The sequence below is a fragment of the Mytilus galloprovincialis genome, chromosome 6, assembly GCF_965363235.1.
Source record: "Mytilus galloprovincialis chromosome 6, xbMytGall1.hap1.1, whole genome shotgun sequence".
Taxonomy (NCBI): Eukaryota; Metazoa; Mollusca; class Bivalvia; order Mytilida; family Mytilidae; genus Mytilus; species Mytilus galloprovincialis.
In genome coordinates, this window is record NC_134843.1 from 43,783,361 (window position 1) to 43,807,219 (window position 23,859).

Sequence of the window (23,859 nt, forward strand, 5' to 3'; positions counted from 1 at the left end):
TTGATATAATTTTTCCCAAAAGTAGTACAACACACTGTAAAAATATCATTGAGAAAGCGCAGGTGGGATTTTTTTAATTTTCATTTATTGTCTAAAAGAAATGCACTACGAAATAACTGTGTACTCGGACCACCTGAAATCATTCTCGGTTTCTGTTCGGATTATAGTTGCGCAGTCTTAGTTTTCTGTGTTAATTATGGTTTGTATACTATTGTTTGTATGTTTCCTTCTTTTTTTTTTGACATGGCGTTGTCAGTTTAATTATATTTGACTTATCGGTTTGAATGTCTGATTTCAGTGGCGGATCCAGGGGGGGGGGGTCCGGGGGTGCGCACCCCCCCCCCCCTTTATTTTTGCCGATCAATGCATTTGTATCGGGACATATGTTTTGCACCCCCCTTTGCCCTGGGTTCCCTGGGTTAGCACCCCCCCTTTCGAAAATTCCTGCATCCGCCCCTGGATTTGGTATCTTCCTCCCCTCTTTCAAATTTGATTCTTATTTCAATACAAATTGTAGATCTTCGCATATTCATGTTCGCAAGCATTTAGAAATTATAGTATTTATATGCTAGTTGTTAGATTATACATAAAATTAAGGCAATCGAAAAGCGGTTTGTATTCATTTGTCTCTTACAGAAAACCATGCCAAAGTGTCCGGGAGTGAATTTCACGGAATCTCTTGAAATTTCGTACACACAACACCTACATGTAGGTCATCGGCAAATATAACTAAAAATAATATCTGTCAATCTTTCACAAGATTCAGTTTCTTAAACCAGGAAATGAAGAGACGGACGAACAAAGATGGACGTGGAATATTTAATGTCTTCAGATTGAAGGAGTTCCATACATTGGATATTGCTAGCATGTGAAACCGAGTGGAATATGCTTTATACGTTGATAGCAATACTTGATGAAAAGAAAGATAACTCTTACATTCTATCGTTCTTACTAAATCTAATATATTGTCATTTTAATGTATATTTGGGTTTTTCTGCATCATAGACCCCAATGAAACTTGTTTCTCTAAATTGTTTATGCAGCTCAATTTTGTAATGAATATATATGTCCATACACAACAAATATACTTCGACATGTATTAGTAAATGAAATTGACAAAACAGCAATTTTTAAAATTAAACTGAGATGTGGTATACATGCAAGTGAGACATCTCTCCAACGGAGACCAAATGACATAGAAGTTTTAAAACAGCTATACGGCCTTCAAAAATTAGCCAAACCCATACCGCATAGTCAGTTTTGAAACACAACGAAATGACAAATGTAAAACCAGGCGCCATTCCTTATGAAACACATGTCGTTCTAGCTTACTATAACTACTATATAGTCATTATAATGCATATTTTTAAAAGAACACGTAAACAACTATACGCGTAAACGTATTAATCGGTACATAGTAAGAGCAAAACACGACCTTGTCGATAAGTTCACCCGAATCGTATCTAAATTTTCTCCAATCACTAAATTAATTTGATAAAATCTTCCATATTTGGTAAAATCTCTTTGACTATTAATAAATGTGATAAATGTATACACCATTGACTTTTGGCCGACTAAAAAAGACGTTTCCCCGAGATTCAGCAAAAACCAAAGAATTATATATAGCAATCCAGCAAATTATGGAACTTTAAACTTAAAAAAATAAGGAAATTGAAAAGAAAGTAAATAAATAATAGAAAGTTCCCTCACAAAACTTGTGACCAAAATCAGTATTTATAAGATTCAAAAATATAAATATTAAAGTTAAACCGTATCTTTACAGGATGTGAACGTTTTAGTGAATACAATCTACCGTTTAGTGCCAAAAGTATTCGTCACCTGCAGTTTTTTGCTATATATTTCATATAAAAACACATGTTCTTCTCATATATGTTATGATGGTATGATACTAAACCCCTCACGGGAAGGATTGTGTCTGATATTCATATGATGAAGACATAATCTTTCAATCAGTTTTTGAAGTCTGGAGCTGGCATGTCAGTTAACTGCTAGTAGTCTGATGTTATTTATGTATTATTGTCATTTTGTTTATTTTCTTTGGTTACATCTTCTAACATCAGACTCAGACTTCTCTTGAACTGAATTTTAATGTGCGTATTGTTATGCGTTTACTTTTCTGCCGATGATTGGCTAGAGGTATAGGGGGAAGGTTGAGATCTCATAAACATGTTTACCCCCGACGCATTTTTGCGCCTGTCCCAAGTGAGGAGCCTCTGGCCTTTTTTAGTCTTGTATTATTTTTAATTTTAGTTTCTTGTGTACAATTTGGAGTTTAGTATGGCGTTCATTATCACTGAACTAGTATACATATATATTTGTTTAGGGCCCAGCTGAAGGACGCCTCCGGGTGCGGGAATTTCTCGCTGCATTGAAGACCTGTTGGAGACCTTCTGCTGTTGTCTTCTCTATGGTCGGGTTGTTGTCTCTTTGACACATTCCCCATTTCCATTGTCAATTTTACATTTTTTCAAAAAAATATTTTGAGGGCATTTATGGTTGAATTTTTATCAACAAGGCCTTAAAAGACGTAGAATTGTCTAAAGTATGTTTGTTTATTTGGTAATAGTTTTGTGTACAGGTGTTTTTGTTTTCTCTTGATGTGGACACATACAATAAATTTTATAATTTAATTTATTTGAATATATAACGAATTTCTGAACAGAACTGAATAATATTTGTGTTTATCTTGTGAAAAAATGAAAATGATGAACAACAAAAATATAAACAAATAAACCTGCGACAATTCTGCTTCCAAGTTGCATAAAATCAAACCAAAAATGACCCCAAAATAATATTTTTTAGAAAAAAATGTAGTTCTATATACAATAGCGAAAAATCTCAAGTGACGAATACTTATGGCCACACTAAGTGTGTATGTTAGTATAATCCCGTGAAATGGTGGATTACATACTGCTTTCAGTAAAGTCTAAACGATATATATAGCGTTTTCAATATAAAATTCAGATTTATTTAGACATTTTACAGTCTGAAATACAGGCTACGAACGCGTAAACAACAGTTGATAAGATCAATCCTTCATTCATTTAAAGTTAATCAGTTCTTTATAAAATATATATTATATACTATTGTCCAATCTTATATAATAATGCGGTGTCCTTAGCCTCAAACTTTGTAAAATAATGTAGCGATACATGACCCTTTCAATGAACTTAGTAGGCTTAATTAAAAAGATTGTCTTGAAATCACACTTTTAAGGAAATCGGATTAAAAATGATTATAGGAATTTAAAGATAAAAACACTTAAATTAAACAAACGTACAATTTAAAACCAAAATTATGTTAATATTTGATCACTTTTTAAAATTCTTTATAGAAACAGTCACTTATAGTTGATTTCCAGTGCATATTCCCTTTAGGTTCCTCTTCATCAGCGTCACTTTCCCCCGATTATATTTGCGTCGGATTTTTATTTGTCCACTTGGTTAAAAAAAAAAACTTGGTTTTTATGTTTCATACCACGCCGTTTTAACGCAAAAGAGCTGGCCCAATGTTGTTATGTAAATATTATACTCGTTCCCTGTTATTTTTATTACCACTTTTTAGCTTGGTAGTAAGATACCAGTTACCCGAAGGCCGGTAATCACGTGTATTTACACACATGTTTACCGTTACACAACTTTATTGTCAACAACTTAAAATATCTAGCTTGACTGATGTAAAGGTAGGTTCTTTATTTTTTTTACCCAAATGATGAATTGGGTGTGGGTAAAGGATTACTTGTTGCATCTGTAGTTTTAAATATATTTTCAGATATCTTTTTTTATGTTATGAATAAATATTAAATTGATATATCATCATGATGTGTTTACTTTGAAGAAAACGATGAAGGGAGGGGCGAGTTTATATACCAAGTGCCTTGAAATGGTTAGGGATCATTCTCTTATGGGAAACTAGCACTGTATATGGGGTTTCGTCAGTCCCATGTTTCTTTTGTAATGTTTTGTTGACTGGTGTATCTTTATTTTATTTAGCCGCGTTGTGTTTACATTTAACTTTTAATCTACCCTTTGGTCATGTTGGTGTTTTCTGTTTGATTTTCAGATAAAGTTATAGGTGTGAAAAGTGTCAAACTGTCAAATTCAATACCCGTACGGTAACTTTAAGATTACGAGAAAACCTGATAAAAAACCAAAAAAAAACACACAATATCTTTAATGTTATTTTTTTTAAGACTCGATAGATGAAACAGTAAATATATTAAAGTAGATACATATAATTATGTGTAAGCTTATTTTGTTTCATTTCGTGAAATTCAATCATCATGTATGGTATATGCATTTGGTATATAAAGTTGTTGTCGTTCTAGGTGGTACTTAAAATAGGAAAGTTTATGCTTTTATAGTCTACATTTTATATGCGGTATATTGATTTAATCACATTTGCTTTCAGTATATAAATAATAGACCCCTAATAAAAATAACTGTTTTAGTGACAATAAGTATTTGCATGTGTTGATACATTTACAACATGGTGGTAGAGGTCAATAAACTCAACAGGATCACAATTGTTGATATCTACAGTATGTCAGATGCGAGTTTCGTGACGAAAAGACTCATTGGTGACGCTCGAATAAAAAAATTAAACAAGGACAACTAGTATGAAGTTGGAGAGCATTGAGGACTCAATGTTAGCAATAAATGTTTCTGATAAAATAAGTGAAAATTGATCCTAGTTTAAGGGACGACATCAAAAGTTCAATGAATGACAAAAAACTTAATTCACATAGTTTTTTCACCCACCTCTTTAACTCAATTTGGGAAAAATTGATAAACTTATATGTGTAAAAATCAATGTCGGATAAACAAAACTTGCAGCAGTTTAACCTCACCCCAAACTATTTAATTTAAGTTTTTTTTTATCCTTCATTGATCTTTTGATGTCTTCCTTAAGTTACAAACATGTACAAATTTTCTATGTAATATCTTGTATCTGGTTGTAGCAATACGTATATCTTAGGTACCAAGGTAAGAATACTATATTACAGATTTATGTTCAAGATTATATTTACTATCGGACCGTTTTTATACGCCCATCAAAATTTTGACGGGACGTATTATGGTATACAAATGTTCGGTGTCCGTCCGTCTATCCGTCTGTCTGTCCAGCGTATCTCAAAAACAATTTATGATTATTGTTAACACTTTACACACTTCTTTGTTATTTTAATCTAAAGATCTGTATACTTTTTGGTGATGACTCAAAATTATATTTTTGAGTTATTGAGTATTTTGTAAAAAAAGGGGATGGTCATTTTTTACATGTCGCGCCGTATCTCAAAAACAATTTATGATTATTGCTTGAAACTGTACACACTTCTTTGTTATATTAATCTAAAGATCTGTTTACTTTTTGGTTTGATTCAAAACTTTATTTTAGTGATATTTAGTTTTTTGTAAAAAAAAAACAGGTGGGGGGGGGGGGGGGGGGGTTTCACATGTCCCGCCGTGTCTCAAAAACAATAAATGGTTATTGCTTAAAACTTTCTCAGAAACTATTGATGATTATTGCACAAGACGTCGGGCGTATCATGCGCTCATGGCGCAGCTGTTTATTATACTATTATTGAATAGCAAATATTAATTCAAAACACGTAGATAAGAAATAAATTATCTACTGAAACCGTTATTGGTTCTTAAAAATATACAGAGTTGTATAGTGCTTTTAATGTTAATGTTTGAACTCGATAAAGAAAGCTTTAAATCAAAAAGTTTCAAGATGTACCGAATGTAATACCAGATACCGTAATCCATATATTTCATAAACAGAAAATCCTAAACCTTCAGACGATAGATTTGGGGTCTCATGACCAAAACGCTTAACCCCATTTTAATCGCAAAGATGTGACCGGAAAATTAAAAACAAATCGGATGTCAAAGTGTCAATCAATTTAAGAGTAAAAGCGGTTTGCAATTTTACATCCTTACTTTGCTGAAACATTTTAAAAATCATGTATACCTGACAGTATTAAAGTCACTCTTATGTGTTATAAACGGGTAAAGTTTTAGTTATTTATATTTATCCGAGTCGAGAGATCAAACATACCCACAAAAGTATACCACATGATACCTGTCTAGTCGAAAACGAACTGACAATAACATTATATACAAACGAAAAACGACTAACATTAGAAAAGGCATGATACGGTGCTTTTTGTCCGCGATTTGCTTTTTGTCCGCTTTTGCTTTTTGTCCGATTATTTTGCTTTTTGTCCGATACTTTTGCTTTTTGTCCGTTGCTTTTTGTCCGTTTTGCTTTTTGTCCGATAATTTTGCTTTTTGTCCGATACTTTTGCTTTTTGTCCGTTGCTTTTTGTCCGTTTTGCTTTTTGTCCGATAATTTTGCTTTTTGTCCGACACTTTTGCTTTTTGTCCGTTTGCTTTTTGTCCGTTTTGCTTTTTAGCTCACCTGGACCATAGGACTAAGTGAGCTTTTCTCATTTTCTCATTATTCGTCGTCGTCATTAATTTTTACAAAAATCTTCTCTTCTGAAACTACTGGCAAAGTTAAAGCAAACATGGCCAAAATCATCCTTAGGGTATTTAGTTTCAAAAAAGTATCCGATGACCCCGCCCAATAATTAAGATGGCCGCAATGTCTAAAAGAAGAGCATCGCATAAAATGTAGATTTTGGCTTATATATCTGAAACAAAACCATAGAGACAATCTAACAAGGGATAAGAACATTTCGCCTCATAAAATAATGTGGACCAGTCAGAACTTTTCATGTGGGACAATATGAGCTCTTAATTTAAAAAAAAGTGGGACAATCGGGAATAAGCCCTACAGACTTGAGCAATTCTAAAATAAACACTGTTGATGTATCTCTTTTAAATTTTCTATTAAAAAGTGTTTTACATTTACGAATGCACTATATTGTATCTGTATCTAAAATATTAAACGCATTTATTTCGTGATAGAAATTAAGTAAATGCTTAAGTAACCATTTTATTACTTTTCCCCCTCTTTTCGAGTTTGTCAAACAAAAATAAACTACTTTGTTGAAAATGCTGTTGTGTTGACCAAAGTTTCCTTAATCTTATTACTTGAATAACCTCGAACTTCCTCGTCATTTGGATATAGTTGCTAAATAATTCCGAAATGTATGGATTAATACAGTTTATCTAAATAAATAGCTACACATGTATTACGTAAACTTTGTGATAGTGTTCCAAAAATGAAGTTTGTTTGTTTGTTATATTTGTAATATTTGTAATGTTTAAGAAAAATAAAGTTGTTGGAAATATGACGAAAATATTACCAGACTTAAAAAAGTTTTTTTTTAACTGAAATGTTGCAAAATATTTAGGAGCGACTGTCAATCGGCCATTCGCATATAAGTGCAAATGGTGACTATATATTATTAGCGGGAAGAAGAAACTGTGCGTTTAAGCAATAACATGTCGTAAATGTGTGCACTTCCACATGTAGCAAACGCCGACACCATTTAACATAATGATAAAACTATTCAAACGAGAAAACCATTGATTTACAAAACACTATACGACAAACAAATACAGAAACAAACAACAACTATTGAATTACAGATTGAAACTCCGTTCCTGACTTATTCGTATGATTATCATATATAATATTAAGCGCGGTTAAACATCAATTTCAAATTTCATTAACGAAACCATCACTCAAGGATTATTTGATTTGATAAATTTCTAAACTATTCTAAAGTTTCGAGCATATAAAAAAGAAGATGTGGTATGATTGCCAATGAGACAACTATCCACAAAAGACCAAAATGACACAAACATTAACAACTATAGGTCACCGTACGACCTTCAACAATGAGCAAAGCCCATACCGCATAGTCAGCTATAAAGGCCCCGATAAGACAATGTAAAACAATTCAAACGAGAAAACTAACGGCCTTATTTAAGTAAAAAAATGAACGAAAAACAAATATGTAACACATAAACAAACGACAACCACTGAATTACAGGCTCCTGACTTGGGACAGGCACAGATTTAAATAATGTGCCGGAGTTAAACATATTAGCGGGATCCCAACCCTCCCCCTAACCTGGGACAGTGGTATAACAGTACAACATAAGAACGAACTATAAAAATCAGTTGAAAAAGGCTTAACTCATCAGATAGACACAAATACAAGTGGACGTGGCCGGGTACTTATACATCCCGACACAAAAAGTCACAATGAACAGATCTGAGAGTACTCGCAGTTATCTGACAGCTATTTCAAAGCCACTAACAACTAATAAAAAGTCATGCCTCTGAGACTTAACGTTCGTTTAAGTCTTTGAATATCCCATGTATTCTACAAATTGGTGTACGTACACCATTGCTCACACGTTTGAGGATGACAGACTAACTTACGACCAGAATGAATAAGAATTAGTCTATATAACAAGATCTAAAATATTTCTAGTGTAAAAGACTTTAACCTCGCCACATTATTTATGTATGTGCCTGTACCAAGTCAGGAGCCTGTATATTCAGTGGTTGTCGTTTGTTTATGTGTTACATATTTGTTTTTTCATTTATTTTTTTGACATAAATAAGGCCGTTAGTTTTCTCGTTTGAATTGTTTTACATTGTCTTATCGGGGCCTTTTATAGCTGACTATGCTGTATGGGCTTTCCTCATTGTTGAAGGCCGTACGGTGACCTAATGCTGTTAATGTCTGTGTCATTTTGGTCTTTTGTGGATAGTTGTCTCATTGGCAATAATACCACATCTTCTTTTTTATAAGAATGCCAACTCCTCACACGTACAATTATTACTTCATTTTCTTTTTTTCACTCATCTAATTATTATATCTATTTTAATTCAATATTGTATCCATATAAATGTATATGAACGCTTACATATATATAATTATTGCGATATCATATATAAGAGAGAGGCAAAGTGTACCAAAGGATAATCACACTAAAAAGGGTTGAAACAAACCAACAAAGCCGCAGCTGAATGAAAAACAACAAGATACACAACAGTCCACAAAACAAATGGTCCGAGAACACAATTAATTCGTAGTGCATTTCTTTTAGAACATAAATGAAAATTAAAAAAAATCCCACCTGCGCTTTCTCAATGAAACTTTTACAGTGTGTTGTACTAATTTTAGGACAAATTATATCAAAATTATAGAAAACTTCATCGCGTCTAACTCAAAATATGGACAATTTTGTGTTTAGGGTGTCTTGAAATCTTTTGACAGCTTCCGAAGTGCTAATTTTTAACCTTTTTCAGCTGGACCAAATCACTACTTTCCTGTAAAATTCTGGACCCAAATTTTTTTACAGTGTAATTTCACCCCCCCCCCCCCTACTTACAATGTGAGGCATTAAACAAGGAGAAATAAATTTGGAAGGGGTATAAAAATTATTGGCAAGTAACCCACTGTTATCACGAGGGACTAATAACGAAAATCAAGGGACGACAATTGTGGTCTCGGACGAAATCATTGAAATTTAAAATCTGAGCAACAAGAACCAATGCAACTGTGATGATGTATGGTTAACTGGAAGAGTAAGATAATCCTGCTTCGTCCATTAAGTTTTAAAAAGTCATGTATTAAACTCAAACTCTCGAACACGTTGTCTTGGAAGATCTTTATTCCAAGGGGGTCCTTAATAGTTGCTTTTGGATAATCCTATAAGGAGTTTATAATTTAACTCCTTGCGAACACTTTCATAAGGAACGAAAATTCCCATCTGCATCTTTTTGAAAAGATTGTAAATATTGTTTAAATTAAATAGGGTATCCCATTTCAAACCCAGCGTCTCGGAAAATCTCATTTTAGGGCACTAGACAATGATTAAATGTAGTAATTCGATAATAATACATGGATTTCTCGCGAAAACATCGTTAAGGCGAAATTTAAAGTTTGTCTTGGCTGATTGAAGAAATTTCACAATAAAAACTGAAACGCAAAAACGCAAAAACGCATAAAGATGTTTATTCAGGACAATAAATTATATAAAACAACAGCAGAAATACATATAATGTATCACCAATGGAGGTTGTAAAATACTGTAGGTGATACTTAAACGTAATGTTCTATCTATTTTTTTTGTCGTTAAGGGGACTGGAGAGTATTAATCCATTATTTTTTAAATATACATGTAGGATTTTGCTTGTTTTTCTATAGATGAACTTTTATCATATACTAAATAGAAAAATCAAATAAAAACATGGGGTTATCGTTCACTTAAGCTCACAATCTGCCCTCGAAAGAAGCAACCATTTTTGTTAAGGTACTTTTTTTTAAGTTGAACTAATAGGAGAAATAGAGAGATATATATATCGAAATAAAAAAAGAACTAAATTACAGAAATCGATTTAATTTTACAACTGTTTAGTTTACGTAAAGCATATTTGAAAAATATCTATAGGTCACCGATGAGTTGAAAAAGACATTTTAATTCTAATGCCCAAACAAAATGTCATTATTGCACTAAAGGGAGACAATTTGGAGCTTTTACAGTGATAAAAACATTTGAAAAATAAATCTGAGGCCAAAATCATTCGATTTTTTGGGTTGATTTTTGAGCCAATTCATAAAGTTATAACTAATAGTGTAATAAATAAAATTTGTAATGAAAACAAAAATGATAAAATTTTTGCTGAAATTACCCTCGAGCCTCCGAAAGAGCAAGTATTGCACAAAAAAAAAAGGAATCATCCTTTAACGGAAACAACTCTTGAAATCATCGGCTATTCGTCGATGACTTAAGGCTATTTATTTCTGAAATCTTAATTTTGTTTTGCTGTTCTGAGTGTTCAAGATGTTACATGCAGCTAAAATATTGGTAAAACATTTGAAAAAATACTGATCTGTATAAAATTTACACAAAAGTAAACGAATGAAAGCCACTGGAATGCAGTCCAGGACTCGGATAAATAAGCACATTTAAACAAGAGTGCACACACTGAAATGTCTCGCCTACTTTACTCATCATTAATATTATGTTGATAGCCCTAAGTATAAAGATTTATTACAACTGCCACATAAACTTAACATTAACCAAGATAGCTAAACAAAGACCAAATGAATTATGAAAATGAGGTAAAGGTCAGACGAACCATACCAGGCAGACATGAACAGCTAACAATTCTTCGATACAACAAATATACTTGACCTATTACTTATAGTTTAAGAAAAACAGACCAAAACACAAAAACTTAACACTGTGCAATGAACCGTGAAATTGAGGTCATGGTCAAATAAAACCTGGGAGACTTATATATAGATCATAAGATATTTTCATGCACCAAATATAGTGACCTTTGGCATATAATATTAGATAAAAAGACCAAAACTCAAAAACTGAACTTTGACCACTGAACCATAAAAATGAGGTCAAGGTCAGATGATATCTTCCCGCTAGACATGTACACCTTACAATCATTCCATACAACAAATATTGTAGACTCATTGCATAAAGTATGAGAAAAACAGACCAAGACAGAAAAATTTAACTATAACCACTGAACCGTGAAAATGAGGTCAAGGTCAGATGACACCTGCCAGTTGGACATGTACACCTTACAGTCCTTCCATACACCGAATATACTAGCCCTGTTGCTTATAGTATCTGAGATGTGGACTTGACCACCAAAACTTATTCTAACCTTTGTTCACTGATCCACGAAATGAAGTCGAGGTCAAGTGAAAACTGTCTGACGGGCATGAGTACCTTGCAAGGTACGCACAGACCAAATATAGTTATCCTATTACTTATAATAAGAGAGAATTCAACATTACAAAAATTCTGAACTTTTTTTTCAAGTGATCACTGAACCATGAAAATGAGGTCAAGGACATTGGACATGTGACTGACAGAAACTTCGTAACATGAGGCATCTATATACAGAGTATGAAGCATCCAATTCTTCCACCTTCTAAAATATTAAGCTTTTCAGAAGTTAACTTACGCCGCCGCCGCCGCCGCCGCCGGATCACTATTCATATGTCGAGCTTTCTGCAACAAAAGTTACAGGCTCGACTAAAATGACAGGTTATATGAACTGAGTGGCAATAAAAGCACAAGTCTAACACTTGCTTTTTAAAAAATTAAAATCTTTATTTAAAATGGTCATCTTTAAACAAACAAAAATTGAATATGAAAATTTACAATTCCAACAATAGATCGATATTAAACAGAAATGTTTCATTATCATTTTTCGGCTACAATTGGTATATGAACCATCCAAATGTCAAAATATCAACATAGAGTATTTACAAAGAATGTTTCTGTTATGTTGTGCAACTAAATCTCTACAGCAAATGGTAGTGACAACACTAGATGTTAATTAGGATCCAGCGAAAAGCCAGGCTTTTGTCCACGAAGGTAGCAAATTGTCGGTGTGACTATCGCTGACGGCTTTTGGTAACACACGATATGGTTGTTGGTCATGTTGTTATCACCAAGGGAAGGTCATCGTGCTCTTAATTTCCACACAAACTGATATAGCTCCAAAGGTTTAACAATGAACACCAATGGACACTCATGTCAATTGGAAGGCCACGCGGAATCAATATCGGAGATGTTAAAGATAAATGCATCGGTCATGCTGGGGTTTTGTTGCTTAATGTCTAAATGGACATGGCCTATAATTAAAAGATCCTTTTGCGGAATTTGTGGATTATTTGGTCAACTGTATACAGTCTACGAGCAATTGCGTCCTGGGAAAAGCCTCATTAGATAAACCCCAATTTGTTTGTAATTGGTTGTCAGAAAGACCTGGCATATAGTCTTATATTTATTGAACTTACTTACTTACAATAAGGGATAAGCCAGCGAGTAAGTCAGCAAAGGGTTAGGGAAGTACCTTGGTATATAAAAAAGTCGAAATAAACAATTGCCGGCTGGCCAAGAGATTCTCCACGTGGGGTATGATGCCAGAGGTAGAAGTAGGCATTGCCTTAAAAAAGGCACAGATCACTTAGGCCCAAGACCCGTACGAGTTTGACAACAATGAATTAAAAGGGTAAGGTGGTACCTCTGTTTGCAACGAAGTCGAAATACACTTTAATAATTGCCGGCTGGCCAAACTAAAAGATTCTCCACGTAGGCCATTTTACCAGAGATAGAGGAGGGCATTGCCATACAAATTTCTTATAGCACTTATGCCCTAGACCCGTACGAGTTTGACAATAATGAATCAAAAGGGGGAGATGGTACCTCTGTTTACAACAAAGTCGAAATAAAGTATTGCCGGCTGGCCAAACTAAGAGGTTCTCCACGTAGGCCATTTTACCAGAGATAGATATGGTAATTGCCTTTAAAATGGCATATAACACTAATTCCAAAGACCTGTACGATTTTGCCTGCAAGGGGTTAAAAATAAAAGGTGTTACCTTTGTTTACAACGAAGTCGAAATAAACCTCTACCTCTGGTATAATGATCCACGTAGAGAATCCCGGAGTTTGGCCTACCGGCTACAGTTATTTTGACTTTAATGTGAACAGAGGTACCACCTCCTCATTTTAGCTCTTTACTGACAAACTCGTACGGGTATATGCCATATAAGTGCTATAGGCTATTTTAAAGGCAATGACCACCTATACCTCTGGTAGCATGGCCCATGTGGTGAATCTCGTAGTTTGAACAGCCGGCAATATTTCATAACGACTTTGCGATATACTAGAATACCCTCCTTTCCTTTTGCTGGCATAAGTGCTATAAACCATTTTAAAGGCAAGGCCCACCTCTACCTCTGGTATCATGATAAACGTGGATCGTCTTTTAGTTTTGGCCATCCGGCAATAGTTTATTTCGACTTTGTTATATACCAGGGTACCCTCCTTACCCTTTGCTGACAAACTCGTACAGATCAATGGAATAAGAAGTATGGGCCATTTTAGATGCAATGTCCACCACTACCTTTGTTATAATGGCCTATGTGGAGAATTTCTTTGTTTGGCCAGCCGGCAATAATTCATTTCGACTTCGTTGTAAACATAGATACCACCTCCCCCTTTTAACACTTTGCTGAAGCACTGGTACGGGTCTACGGCATAAGTGGCCATTTTTGAGGCTATGGTCACTTCTACCTCTGGTATCATGGCCCATGTGGAGAATCTCTTCGTTTAGCCAGCCAGCAATAGTTTATTTCGTATTTGTGATATACTTAGGTACCCCCTTACCCTTTGCTGATTAACTTACACGGGTCTGGGACATACGTGTTATGGCTATGTTAGAGGTAATGCCTACCTCATCCTCTGATATAATACCCCGCGTATAGAATCTCTTAGTTAGGCCAGTCGGCTTAATTTATATTTTCGTTGTAAAAAGAGGCATCGCATCCCCCCTTTAACCTTTTGCTGACAAACTCGTACAGGTCTAGGGCGTTAGTTTTATCAGCCATTTAAAAGGCAATGCACACATTTAACCTAGGATTAATGGCCAACTTGGAGAATCTCGTACTTAAGCAAGCCGGCAATAATTTATTTCGACTTCTTTGTAAATAGAGGTTCCAACTCCCTTTTAAACCCTTTGATGATACCGCGTACTTCTCTAGGGAATAAGTGATTTAGGCCATTTTAGAGGCAATGACAACCTCTACCTCTGGTATCATGGCCCACGCGGAGAATCTCTTAGCCATCCAGCAATAGTTTAGTTCGACTTTATTATATACTAGGGTACCAACCTTACACTTTGCTGACTAACTCGTACGGGTCTAGGTCATACGTGCTCATGGTCATTTTATGGAGGCAATCCCTTCCTCTACCTCTCATATTATGGCCCGCGTGGATAATTTCTTAGTTTAGCCAGCGGGCAACAGTTTATTTCAACTTCGTTATATACCGGGCTAATTCATCCCCCTTTTAACTCATTGTTGAAAAACTCGTTCGGGTCTATAGCATAAGTGCTATGAGCCATTTTTAAGAGAATGACTACTCCAACATCTAGTATAAGGGCGCACCTAAAAATGTCTTAGTTTGGGCAGCCGTCACTATTTTTGGTGGACTGTGATATACTAGAGTATTCCCCTTACCCTCTTCTGACCAACTCGTACGGGTCGAGGACATAAGTGTCATGGCCCATGGACCATTTAAGAGGCACTGCCTACCTATACCTCTGGTATAATGGCCAACGTGGAGAATCTCTTAGTTTGAAGAGCTGGCAATAATGAGGTTTATTTTTACTTCGTGATATACCGGCGAAACTCATGCCCCTTTTAATTCGTTGCTGATAAACTCGTGTAGATCCAGGACATAAGTGCTATAAGCCATTTATAAGGGTTTGACTACCTCTTCTTCTGGTATAATGGCCTACCTGGAGTATGTCTTAGTTTAGCCAGCTTTCAATAGTTGTTTTTTAGACTTAGGGATATACAAGAGTATTCCCCTTGCCCTCTGTTGACCAACACCTACGGGTCTAGGATATTAGTGCTTCGAGCCATTTTAGAGGTAATGCGATATATTGTAAAAGACATGAAATTTCATGTACAAATCATTTATAATGTGAGTATGGTCTGTATTTAACTCCTAAAAGGACATGGTATTTTGAAGTTCAAAATGAAACCTGCCAAAAATATACACATTTTATATCGGACATAAAGCAAAATTATCGGACAAAAAGCAAAACGGACAAAAAGCAAAAGTTTCGGACAAAAAGCAAAATAATCGGACAAAAGGCAAAACGGACAAAAAGCAAAAGTTTCGGACAAAAAGCAAAATAATCGGACAAAAGGCAAAACGGACAAAAAGCAACGGACAAAAAGCAAAAAGTTTCGGACAAAAAGCAAAATTATCGGACAAAAAGCAAAAGCGGACAAAAAGCGAATTGCGGACAAAAAGCACCGTATCAAAGGCATATTAGCAAGAGTCCAAAATCGAGATCAGATGTATATGATATGTTTCTCCAATCCGACAGTACCACACATACCTAAGAGTGACTTCCGTTTGGTTTCGGCTGGATGTATAAATACGCAGGCACGTCCGACCGGAATGGAGACGTAAAACCCGAAGCCTCGTGTAGGGAGATTGCCGAGGATTGCCATGCTGTGTACGTTAAAGAATCCTTGCAAGAAATTATTTATCTGAACATGTTTAAAGCAAAATTAATTCATGTCCCTACAGTGACATTTTACTGAAACATCTTTTTGACCCCCTCCTCACTTTAAGAGTGCAAACTCAACAGATATTGAATAAAAGACATAATTTCGGGGCAAAAATCTCATATCTCAAAATTTCGCGAAAAATTGCACTTGTCTATGGAACGTTGTTGGTGTGACGTCTTGTGTAAACAAAAGGAATAAGTTCTATTGCTTTATGCAAACTTCAAAACGACGCAAAAAAAAATCAAAAAGAAGAATTTCATGTGAGACTTCTGCTTATGGTTTGTTTATCCTTTGAAGAAAACGTAAGTGTAAAAATGTCAATGTAGGTTAAATTCGGGAACCTGCACGATAGCTCAGTCACACCGAAGCGCTATGCCTATTACTGATTGATGAATGGATAAAATATAGATAATAAGTGAGACGAAGTTGATACAGCGGGTTTTTTTTTAAATTTTAGTCAGTCTTTTGACCCTTGTAATCCTTATATACTTTTGTCAAATCGAAGAACACATGGTAAATAAGATAAAACCGTATTAGTCTGACAGACAGCAAGAAGTTCAATACGAAAATAATAAATCTGATAGAACAATTGTAAAAAAAAAACCTTTGAGTTCTATAAGGATCCATTTGAGGTCGTCTTTTATTTTCTACATCATGTACATATATATAAATGACTTATAGCTTCATTTTCAAAGTTTAAATGTTGATGTACATAATATCCTTATGATTCGGAACTTATAATTTTGATTGGAAAATAATAAGGTATTAAAAACACACTACACAATCATGCTGTTAAAAAAAATGTTAAAAAAAACAGTATGAACATAAATGCACACGGTTAAAATAAAAAAGTGTATGAAACAATTTTCGAAACTAAAATTTACAAAACCTCAAGAATTGATCATTACCACAAATAAAACTTGTAATGTACATTTAAATGCTTTTATTTGAAATTACTCGGAATTGACATACTTACAATTTTTGTAAAAACTTCTAGAATATTTGCCTATTCACATTAGGCAACTCTTTTAAGGTCTGCTTTCTCATTATTATTTTACCATTGATTCATAGAATATTGTAGCACAGGTTTTTTTTGTTTGTTTGTTTTTGTTTTCTTTTTTTTTTGGGGGGGGGGGGGATAGTTCATGCATACCCTAAACTAACCTTTGTAACACCTTTGAGACATTCGAAGATTAGCTGCTGCAGAAAACAAACATATTTTTTATTTATTACTCTCTCGTCTATGTTTTGTATTATACTATATTTTAGATAGACGATCATGATTATCTTCGACGCTGATGAAAACAACTTGGCAATATGTGCCATAATAACTGTCGCAATGCAGTTCATATTCTTTTTGGTTGCATGCACATGTAAATTTGACAAAGTTACAGATTTTGCTGGTGGAACAAATTTTGTAGTTTTAGCGGTGTTTACGTTTTGCCTAGCAACGGTAAGCTGACATTGCTACAATTTATCTAGTGACATTGAATTTAATTTAATAAATAATAATCATCATGTTTCAATTACTTTCATATATCATCCAAGTTCAGTCTTTATTGGATACTAAGTCAGTGATGCATGGCATGTAGACCACTGAGACACACTTATGTTTGAATGTTGTGATAGACCCTTAAATCCATGTGTATAAAAGTTTCAATTTCCTTCTAAAGCGGGTCCAAATGACATTCATTTCTTGACTTTTCTGGCAGTTCCATGTTAATTCAGCCCCAGTCACACTGTCACGTTTCAAGAGCTACGTTTACTACGTTTTGAAAGCGTATCGAAACTTGAGTATACGTAACGAAGCGTATCGAAACGTAGTAGAAACTTAAAAAAAACGTAGTGGTTCTTTGTTCAAACTGGACCTGCCCGGTATGTTTTGCAATTCCACCACAAACGTAGCGAAAATTGAAACGAAGTATAAACTTAGATAATACATATAAAAGCTTAACGAAACGTAAGAAAACGTGCTTACTACGTATCGAAACGTATCAATGCGCGGTGGAAACGTGGATTTTCGCGTACTTTTACATAGCAAAAGGTAGTAGGAACGTAGCACAAACCTAGAAAAACATAGCTTTAAAAATAACGGGACATTTTTATTCAAAATGTAGTTGAAACGTAACATTTTAAAACGTAGTAAAACGTGACAGTGTGACTTGGGCTTAATAAAGTATGACTTTAATCACAACATTGGCACCAGGGTTACAGAAGCAATATTTTATTGTAATCGTAAACTATTTTGAAATTTTTCTCAATAGAATCGTAAATATTCATGTAAATAAATGTGCAGCACTTCATTTGTAGACATGGAATTGGCGTCAAATTGTGCTGACGGCTTTTATAGTAATTTGGGGTTTACGATTGTCTGGATATCTACTATACAGAATCATAAAAATTGGAGAAGATAAAAGATTTGATGACAAAAGAGAAAACTGTCTGGCTTTTGCAGGATTTTGGACTTTTCAGGTAGTATTCGATCCATGAACATTTGTATTTGTTCAGGTGCACCATATTACTGGTTATCTTAACTGCAGATGTAAGCAGTAACATATACCAAACTCGGCTGTACACAATAGCAAATCGGATTCAATTGAAATTTCAGACAAAAACCTGCTGTTCCCAATATCAAAAACAAGTGTATTTTATTGCAATAAAAACACATAATATTGTATCTGCCTTGGTAAAAGCCGTATTAGAAAGTCTGTTTGATTCAAGTTAGATATTGACAGTAACATTTGCACCTGCAAAGTGTAATAGAATGTTAAAAGAACCTTTATAATTTCCTTTTATTTATTTGGACGAATGGTATATAACGAACGATCAATGAACAGAGAAATATAAACTCTGGTTTTAACAATATATGGACCATACTGTTAAACACCCGTCTGTCTGTCCATCACATGAAACCTCCGTTGCACATTCCTCAAAAACCATAATTCAGAGCTACTTAAAATTTGAGATCAGGCTTTATGTAAGCATGCGTTTTCATATTCATCTCTTATCATATGCCTGTCGCATGCATATAAAAGTATTAAAATGATATACCTGACAATATTTGCTAAGAAATACACAACACACAAAATGTACCGTTTGAATAAAATTGAGAAAGGAAATGGGGTATCTGCCAAAGAGACAACAACCCGACCACAGAACAGACAACAACAGAAGTTCACCAATGGGTCTTGAATGCAGCGGGAAATTCCCGCATCCGGAGGCATCCTTCAGCTGGCCCCTAAACAAATATATATACTAGTTCAGTGATAATGGACGTCGTATTTAACTCCAAATTATACACAAGAAACTAAAAGTAAAAATAATACAAGACTAGCAAAGGCCAGAGAATCCTGACTTGGGACAGGCGCAAAAATGCGGCGGGTTAAACATGTTTATGAGACCCCAACCCTCCCCCTATACCCGTAGCCAATGTAGAAAAGTAAACGCATAACAATACGCACATTAAAAGTAATTAGAGAATTAATAATACTCAGTATATTTTAGGCTGTTAGGGTGTTTACAGTAAGTTTACCACTTTTATCTTTGTAAAATAAACTCTGAACAAAAAAAAAAATACTGTATAAAGAATTAATGATTCTCAATATCTTCCAGGCAGTTTGGGTGTTCACAGTAAGTTTACCAGTTATCTTTGTAAATGCACCAGCTAGTGCTACAAAGTTAAATCCAGATGATAACTGGACACCACAAGATATAGTTGGAGCTATCTTCTTTATTGTAGGATTGTTATGTGAAGCTTTTGCTGATATACAGAAGTTTAACTTTCGTAACAATCCTATCAATAAAGGAAAATGGTGCGATATTGGTAAATATATTATAAATAGATGAGAAAATGCTAAAATGTAACATGTACATGATGTAGAAATTATTTAAAGATAACTGATATTTAAAAAAAAACACCAATTAACATGACAGTTATCAACATGAATTCACCAATCTTTATGGCATAATAATTCATTGAAACTGAATAGGTTTATATATTAATTTACAATTGAATGGCAACGTTTCTTTAATGCTTAGTGTAACGTGTTTATAGTCCATCACGCTCTTCTCCTTGTTAAACTTGTCCTTTAATCATATATTTAAGTCAGACTTCGACAACAGGTTTTTTATTGTCATGATCATGACTTAATGTTTTTGTTATTTGATGATTTTATGTTGATAGTAGATGTTTGAAATTTCGTTCTAACTAAACTTTTGCCATCTAAGAGCTTAACGTAATATACCTGTCTATTTCTGTAGACGGCTGTTTATTGTTCACCTATTTATTGTTTTTGTCATTCGATAGAAATGTATCCAAAAACTTAATCATATTCAAACAAGGTTCTTCAAGAAGAAAGAAATAAAGCAAGCATGTTCTCCTGTACAAATTATGTCAAATCATTAAATAATCATAGAGTGTTATACCTATCATCAGCGTATCGAGATAGAATTGAGATATAAAAAAAATATTTTCCTCGTTTGTGACTATCTACGAATGGAAGATATGATCAGACTTTCACCAGTATGACGATGTGTTGCACCACTTGAACAGAAACAGCTTTCCTTTCCATAGATATTTGGTTTACCGCCGTTTGTTTTGTGTGTTTTTCCATTCTCAATTTTGTTTCTTATTGCCAAATAGCTTTCTTTGAATTCTTTACTTCAGATTCCTATTTGATTTCCAATCAGTATCTTCTTATCACTCGAGGAGATTAATTTGTTCTTGAATGAGTACCTTGTGGACTGTTGTTAGTTTTTCCGTTTGGCCATGGTGTTGTTTGTCTATATATGCCTCAATTATTTTCTTACTCTATGATAAATCATTGTCATGAGATAAAATAATAGAAGAATTTCGACAACTATTCATTTTTATAGTAAACTATATGTCTATATTTAAGTTTGCTTATTTTAATTAAAAATTCATACTCTCCATATAAGGTCTACAATGGGCTGTTCAAATGTTTTATTCCCAGATGTTTATTCCCCTGCAGAATGGTTCACAGTAGTAATTTTTAATCCCAACATATTTATAACTACCGAGTGTAAATTTCTATATACATTGTATATTTTTATTTTTCTGATTGCAATCTCTTCCGAAAGTAGGACAAATAGAATATGACAGACTCTTCTAATGTCTTTCTTTCGTATCAGACATGCAACTCTAAACTGACTATTGGACTTTAATAGCTGGCTGTTCGGTGTGAGCCAACTCTGAAGGCCGTACTTTAACCTATAACTTTAAACTTTTTATAAATTGTGATTTGGATGTAGAGTTGTCTCATTGACACTCATACAACATCTATTTATTTGTATAAAGTTAATTCTGCAATTGCTGTACACAATCAAAGTCTTTAAATCAAATATTATTTCCATTTTATGTTGATTGTTTATGTGGTGTATGGTACGTTCAGTTGCCTTAAGTTTAGCTTTAATTTCAGGTTTGTGGAAATTCAGCAGACATCCTAACTATTTTGGAGAAATAGTAATCTGGTGGGGAGTATTTATCATCAGCACAAGTATACTGACCTATGGTCAGTGGGCTGCCATACTTAGTCCACTTTTCACAATGACCATACTGTTATTCCTTAGTGGAATACCTCTTTTGGAAAAGAAATCAGATGAACGCTATAGAAAGTAAGTAAAGAATTTCCAGTTAAATATTTCAGAAACAGATTTTAAACGCTAAGAAATTATAATCTTTGTTTTAAAAGTCTGTAAATCGTGTCGTTGTATGAAACAATATAAATTAAAGAGATTGGTATCAATGCCAATAAGCAATACGATATATACCGTTTACATAGGAATTCATGACCCAATTTAATTTTACAATGTGATTCATATGCTCCATTTTTGCTTGCTGTCGAGTACATTGGACATGAATTGGGTTTGTTTCGAGATGATATTCCACTATGAATTGTAACACATTTATACAGGAGAAAGGCCATAATAGAACATATGTATTTGTCACTCCAAGCATACTAATATTATAAATCCTTGGAATAAAATTTGGCTTCTGAAGTAAACAGAGATTTTATTTTCTTGTTTTTATTTAATTTTGAATGAAGTAATGCACTTAAAACGTTTTGATCATATTCTTTGTATGCCAACACATGATTGCATCATATCTTTATCATGTAAATTTGTATCTTTCTCTTACTGAAAAATAACTTTCTCTTGATTTCAGGAATGAGTTATATATTGACTACAAGAACCGAACAAGTGCTTTAGTTCCGTTACCCCAGTCATGTTATGGCGCATGTCCCAATTTCCTAAAATGTCTTTGTTGTTGTGAGTTTCCGTTATACGACCACATGAATGAAGAAAATGAGAAAATTGAAATCAAATCTGATAACGCAGAACCAGATGCCATTGATATCAGGACTTGATAATGGCCAAAACTTCGTTTAATGCGCCGGTAACTTCATGGAATCAGTGTCGAAACATGCCCAAAGACACATATTCCAATAACAGAGAGCACGTGCGAACAACGATGATTTATTAGCTACATTTTTTCATGAAAAGTTTGTAGCGCCATTTTGATGTTCACAGTTCTTAGAACAAGTTGAAAGTTATAATTAAATATTTGTAAATTCGTCAGTTCTTAAAACAAGTTTAATGTTATAATTAAATATTTGTAAATTCGTTATTTAAGCATATTAACTTTTTTCTTTGCATCAGTATGCGTACATACATTGTATATTAGTATATCTCAAATGTAAAGCTTATCAGAAGCTTGGTTTCAAGGTTGTGACTAGTTCAACGCTAGATGATGTTGATTTGTTAAGAGAGGTTATTTCATGCGTTGAAACCTCCATTCATTATCTTTTCTTAAATAACTTTTCTTCAAGTCCAGTGTTGTCTGTTGTTTTTCGGTTATTTCTGTTGATTGTGCTAACATATGACTAAAGTATTCTTATATAATAAGATGAAATGTAAGCACAGGGTAAACTTCTATATTGCTATGCATTTATCAACCTCCATTCTCGAATTCGAACTCACTCAAAGTTTTGTAATCGATAAAATTACAAATTAAACGTCTACAGTGGAATTTAAAGATATAAGACTGCAAAACACATAGCTTGTTAGTTATAACAACGACGCAACGTTTTAATTAACCTATTTCGGAGTGTGACCGTAAAACACGTATAGTGTTGAATCCAATCATTTCTCCACATATCTCCTGTAAAAGTAGTTTTTGTGAGACGAGAACCTCCCCTCGTCGTGAGCGCATCGAATTATTTAATATTTATTCTTAAAAACTCCATATAACGGCCAGCATATTTCTGCTGAGAGATTGAAAGTTAAAATCATCAAGTTTGTCATGGATTTTAATTTAGAGTCGTCTATATGTGTCAATATCTTGAAAAAATTAAGATATGAAGCATATATTCTACGGTAGTATCATTAACAGCAAGTTCACATGGATATATAAGATGTAAATACCTATTGAAATGTGGATTATTTATTATTAACAGGACATAATTAGAAATTAATTAACTTTGTAAGATGTTCGTTTTCTGTATGGCTTAGAGAAGGTTGTGTATGGATTCTGCTAAAGATGCATAAGACCTGTTGGTGACCTTCTGCTGTTGTTTTTTTCTATGGTCGGGTTGTCTTTTTGGCACATTCCCCATTTCCATTCTCAATTTTATATAAATATATTAATCAGTAGCGTTACACATTTCGTGCACATGGGATTGATTGATTGGTTGTTGGTTGCTTTACTCCGCATTAGCACAAAAAGCACATTGGAACATCGGCTACTGCTGTCA

General features: G+C 34.0%; 1 protein-coding gene across 1 annotated transcript; it reads left to right on the top strand.

The window, feature by feature from the left end:
• Positions 1 to 3,582: 3,582 nt before the first annotated feature.
• LOC143079658 (uncharacterized) lies at positions 3,583 to 22,733 on the top strand. Its single transcript, XM_076255122.1, has 6 exons — positions 3,583 to 3,703; positions 17,357 to 17,540; positions 18,398 to 18,559; positions 19,700 to 19,910; positions 21,526 to 21,721; positions 22,272 to 22,733. The coding sequence occupies exons 2-6, from the start codon at positions 17,367 to 17,369 to the stop codon at positions 22,471 to 22,473; spliced, it is 945 nt and encodes a 314-aa protein (XP_076111237.1). The 5' UTR covers positions 3,583 to 3,703; positions 17,357 to 17,366; the 3' UTR covers positions 22,474 to 22,733.
• Positions 22,734 to 23,859: the final 1,126 nt, after the last annotated feature.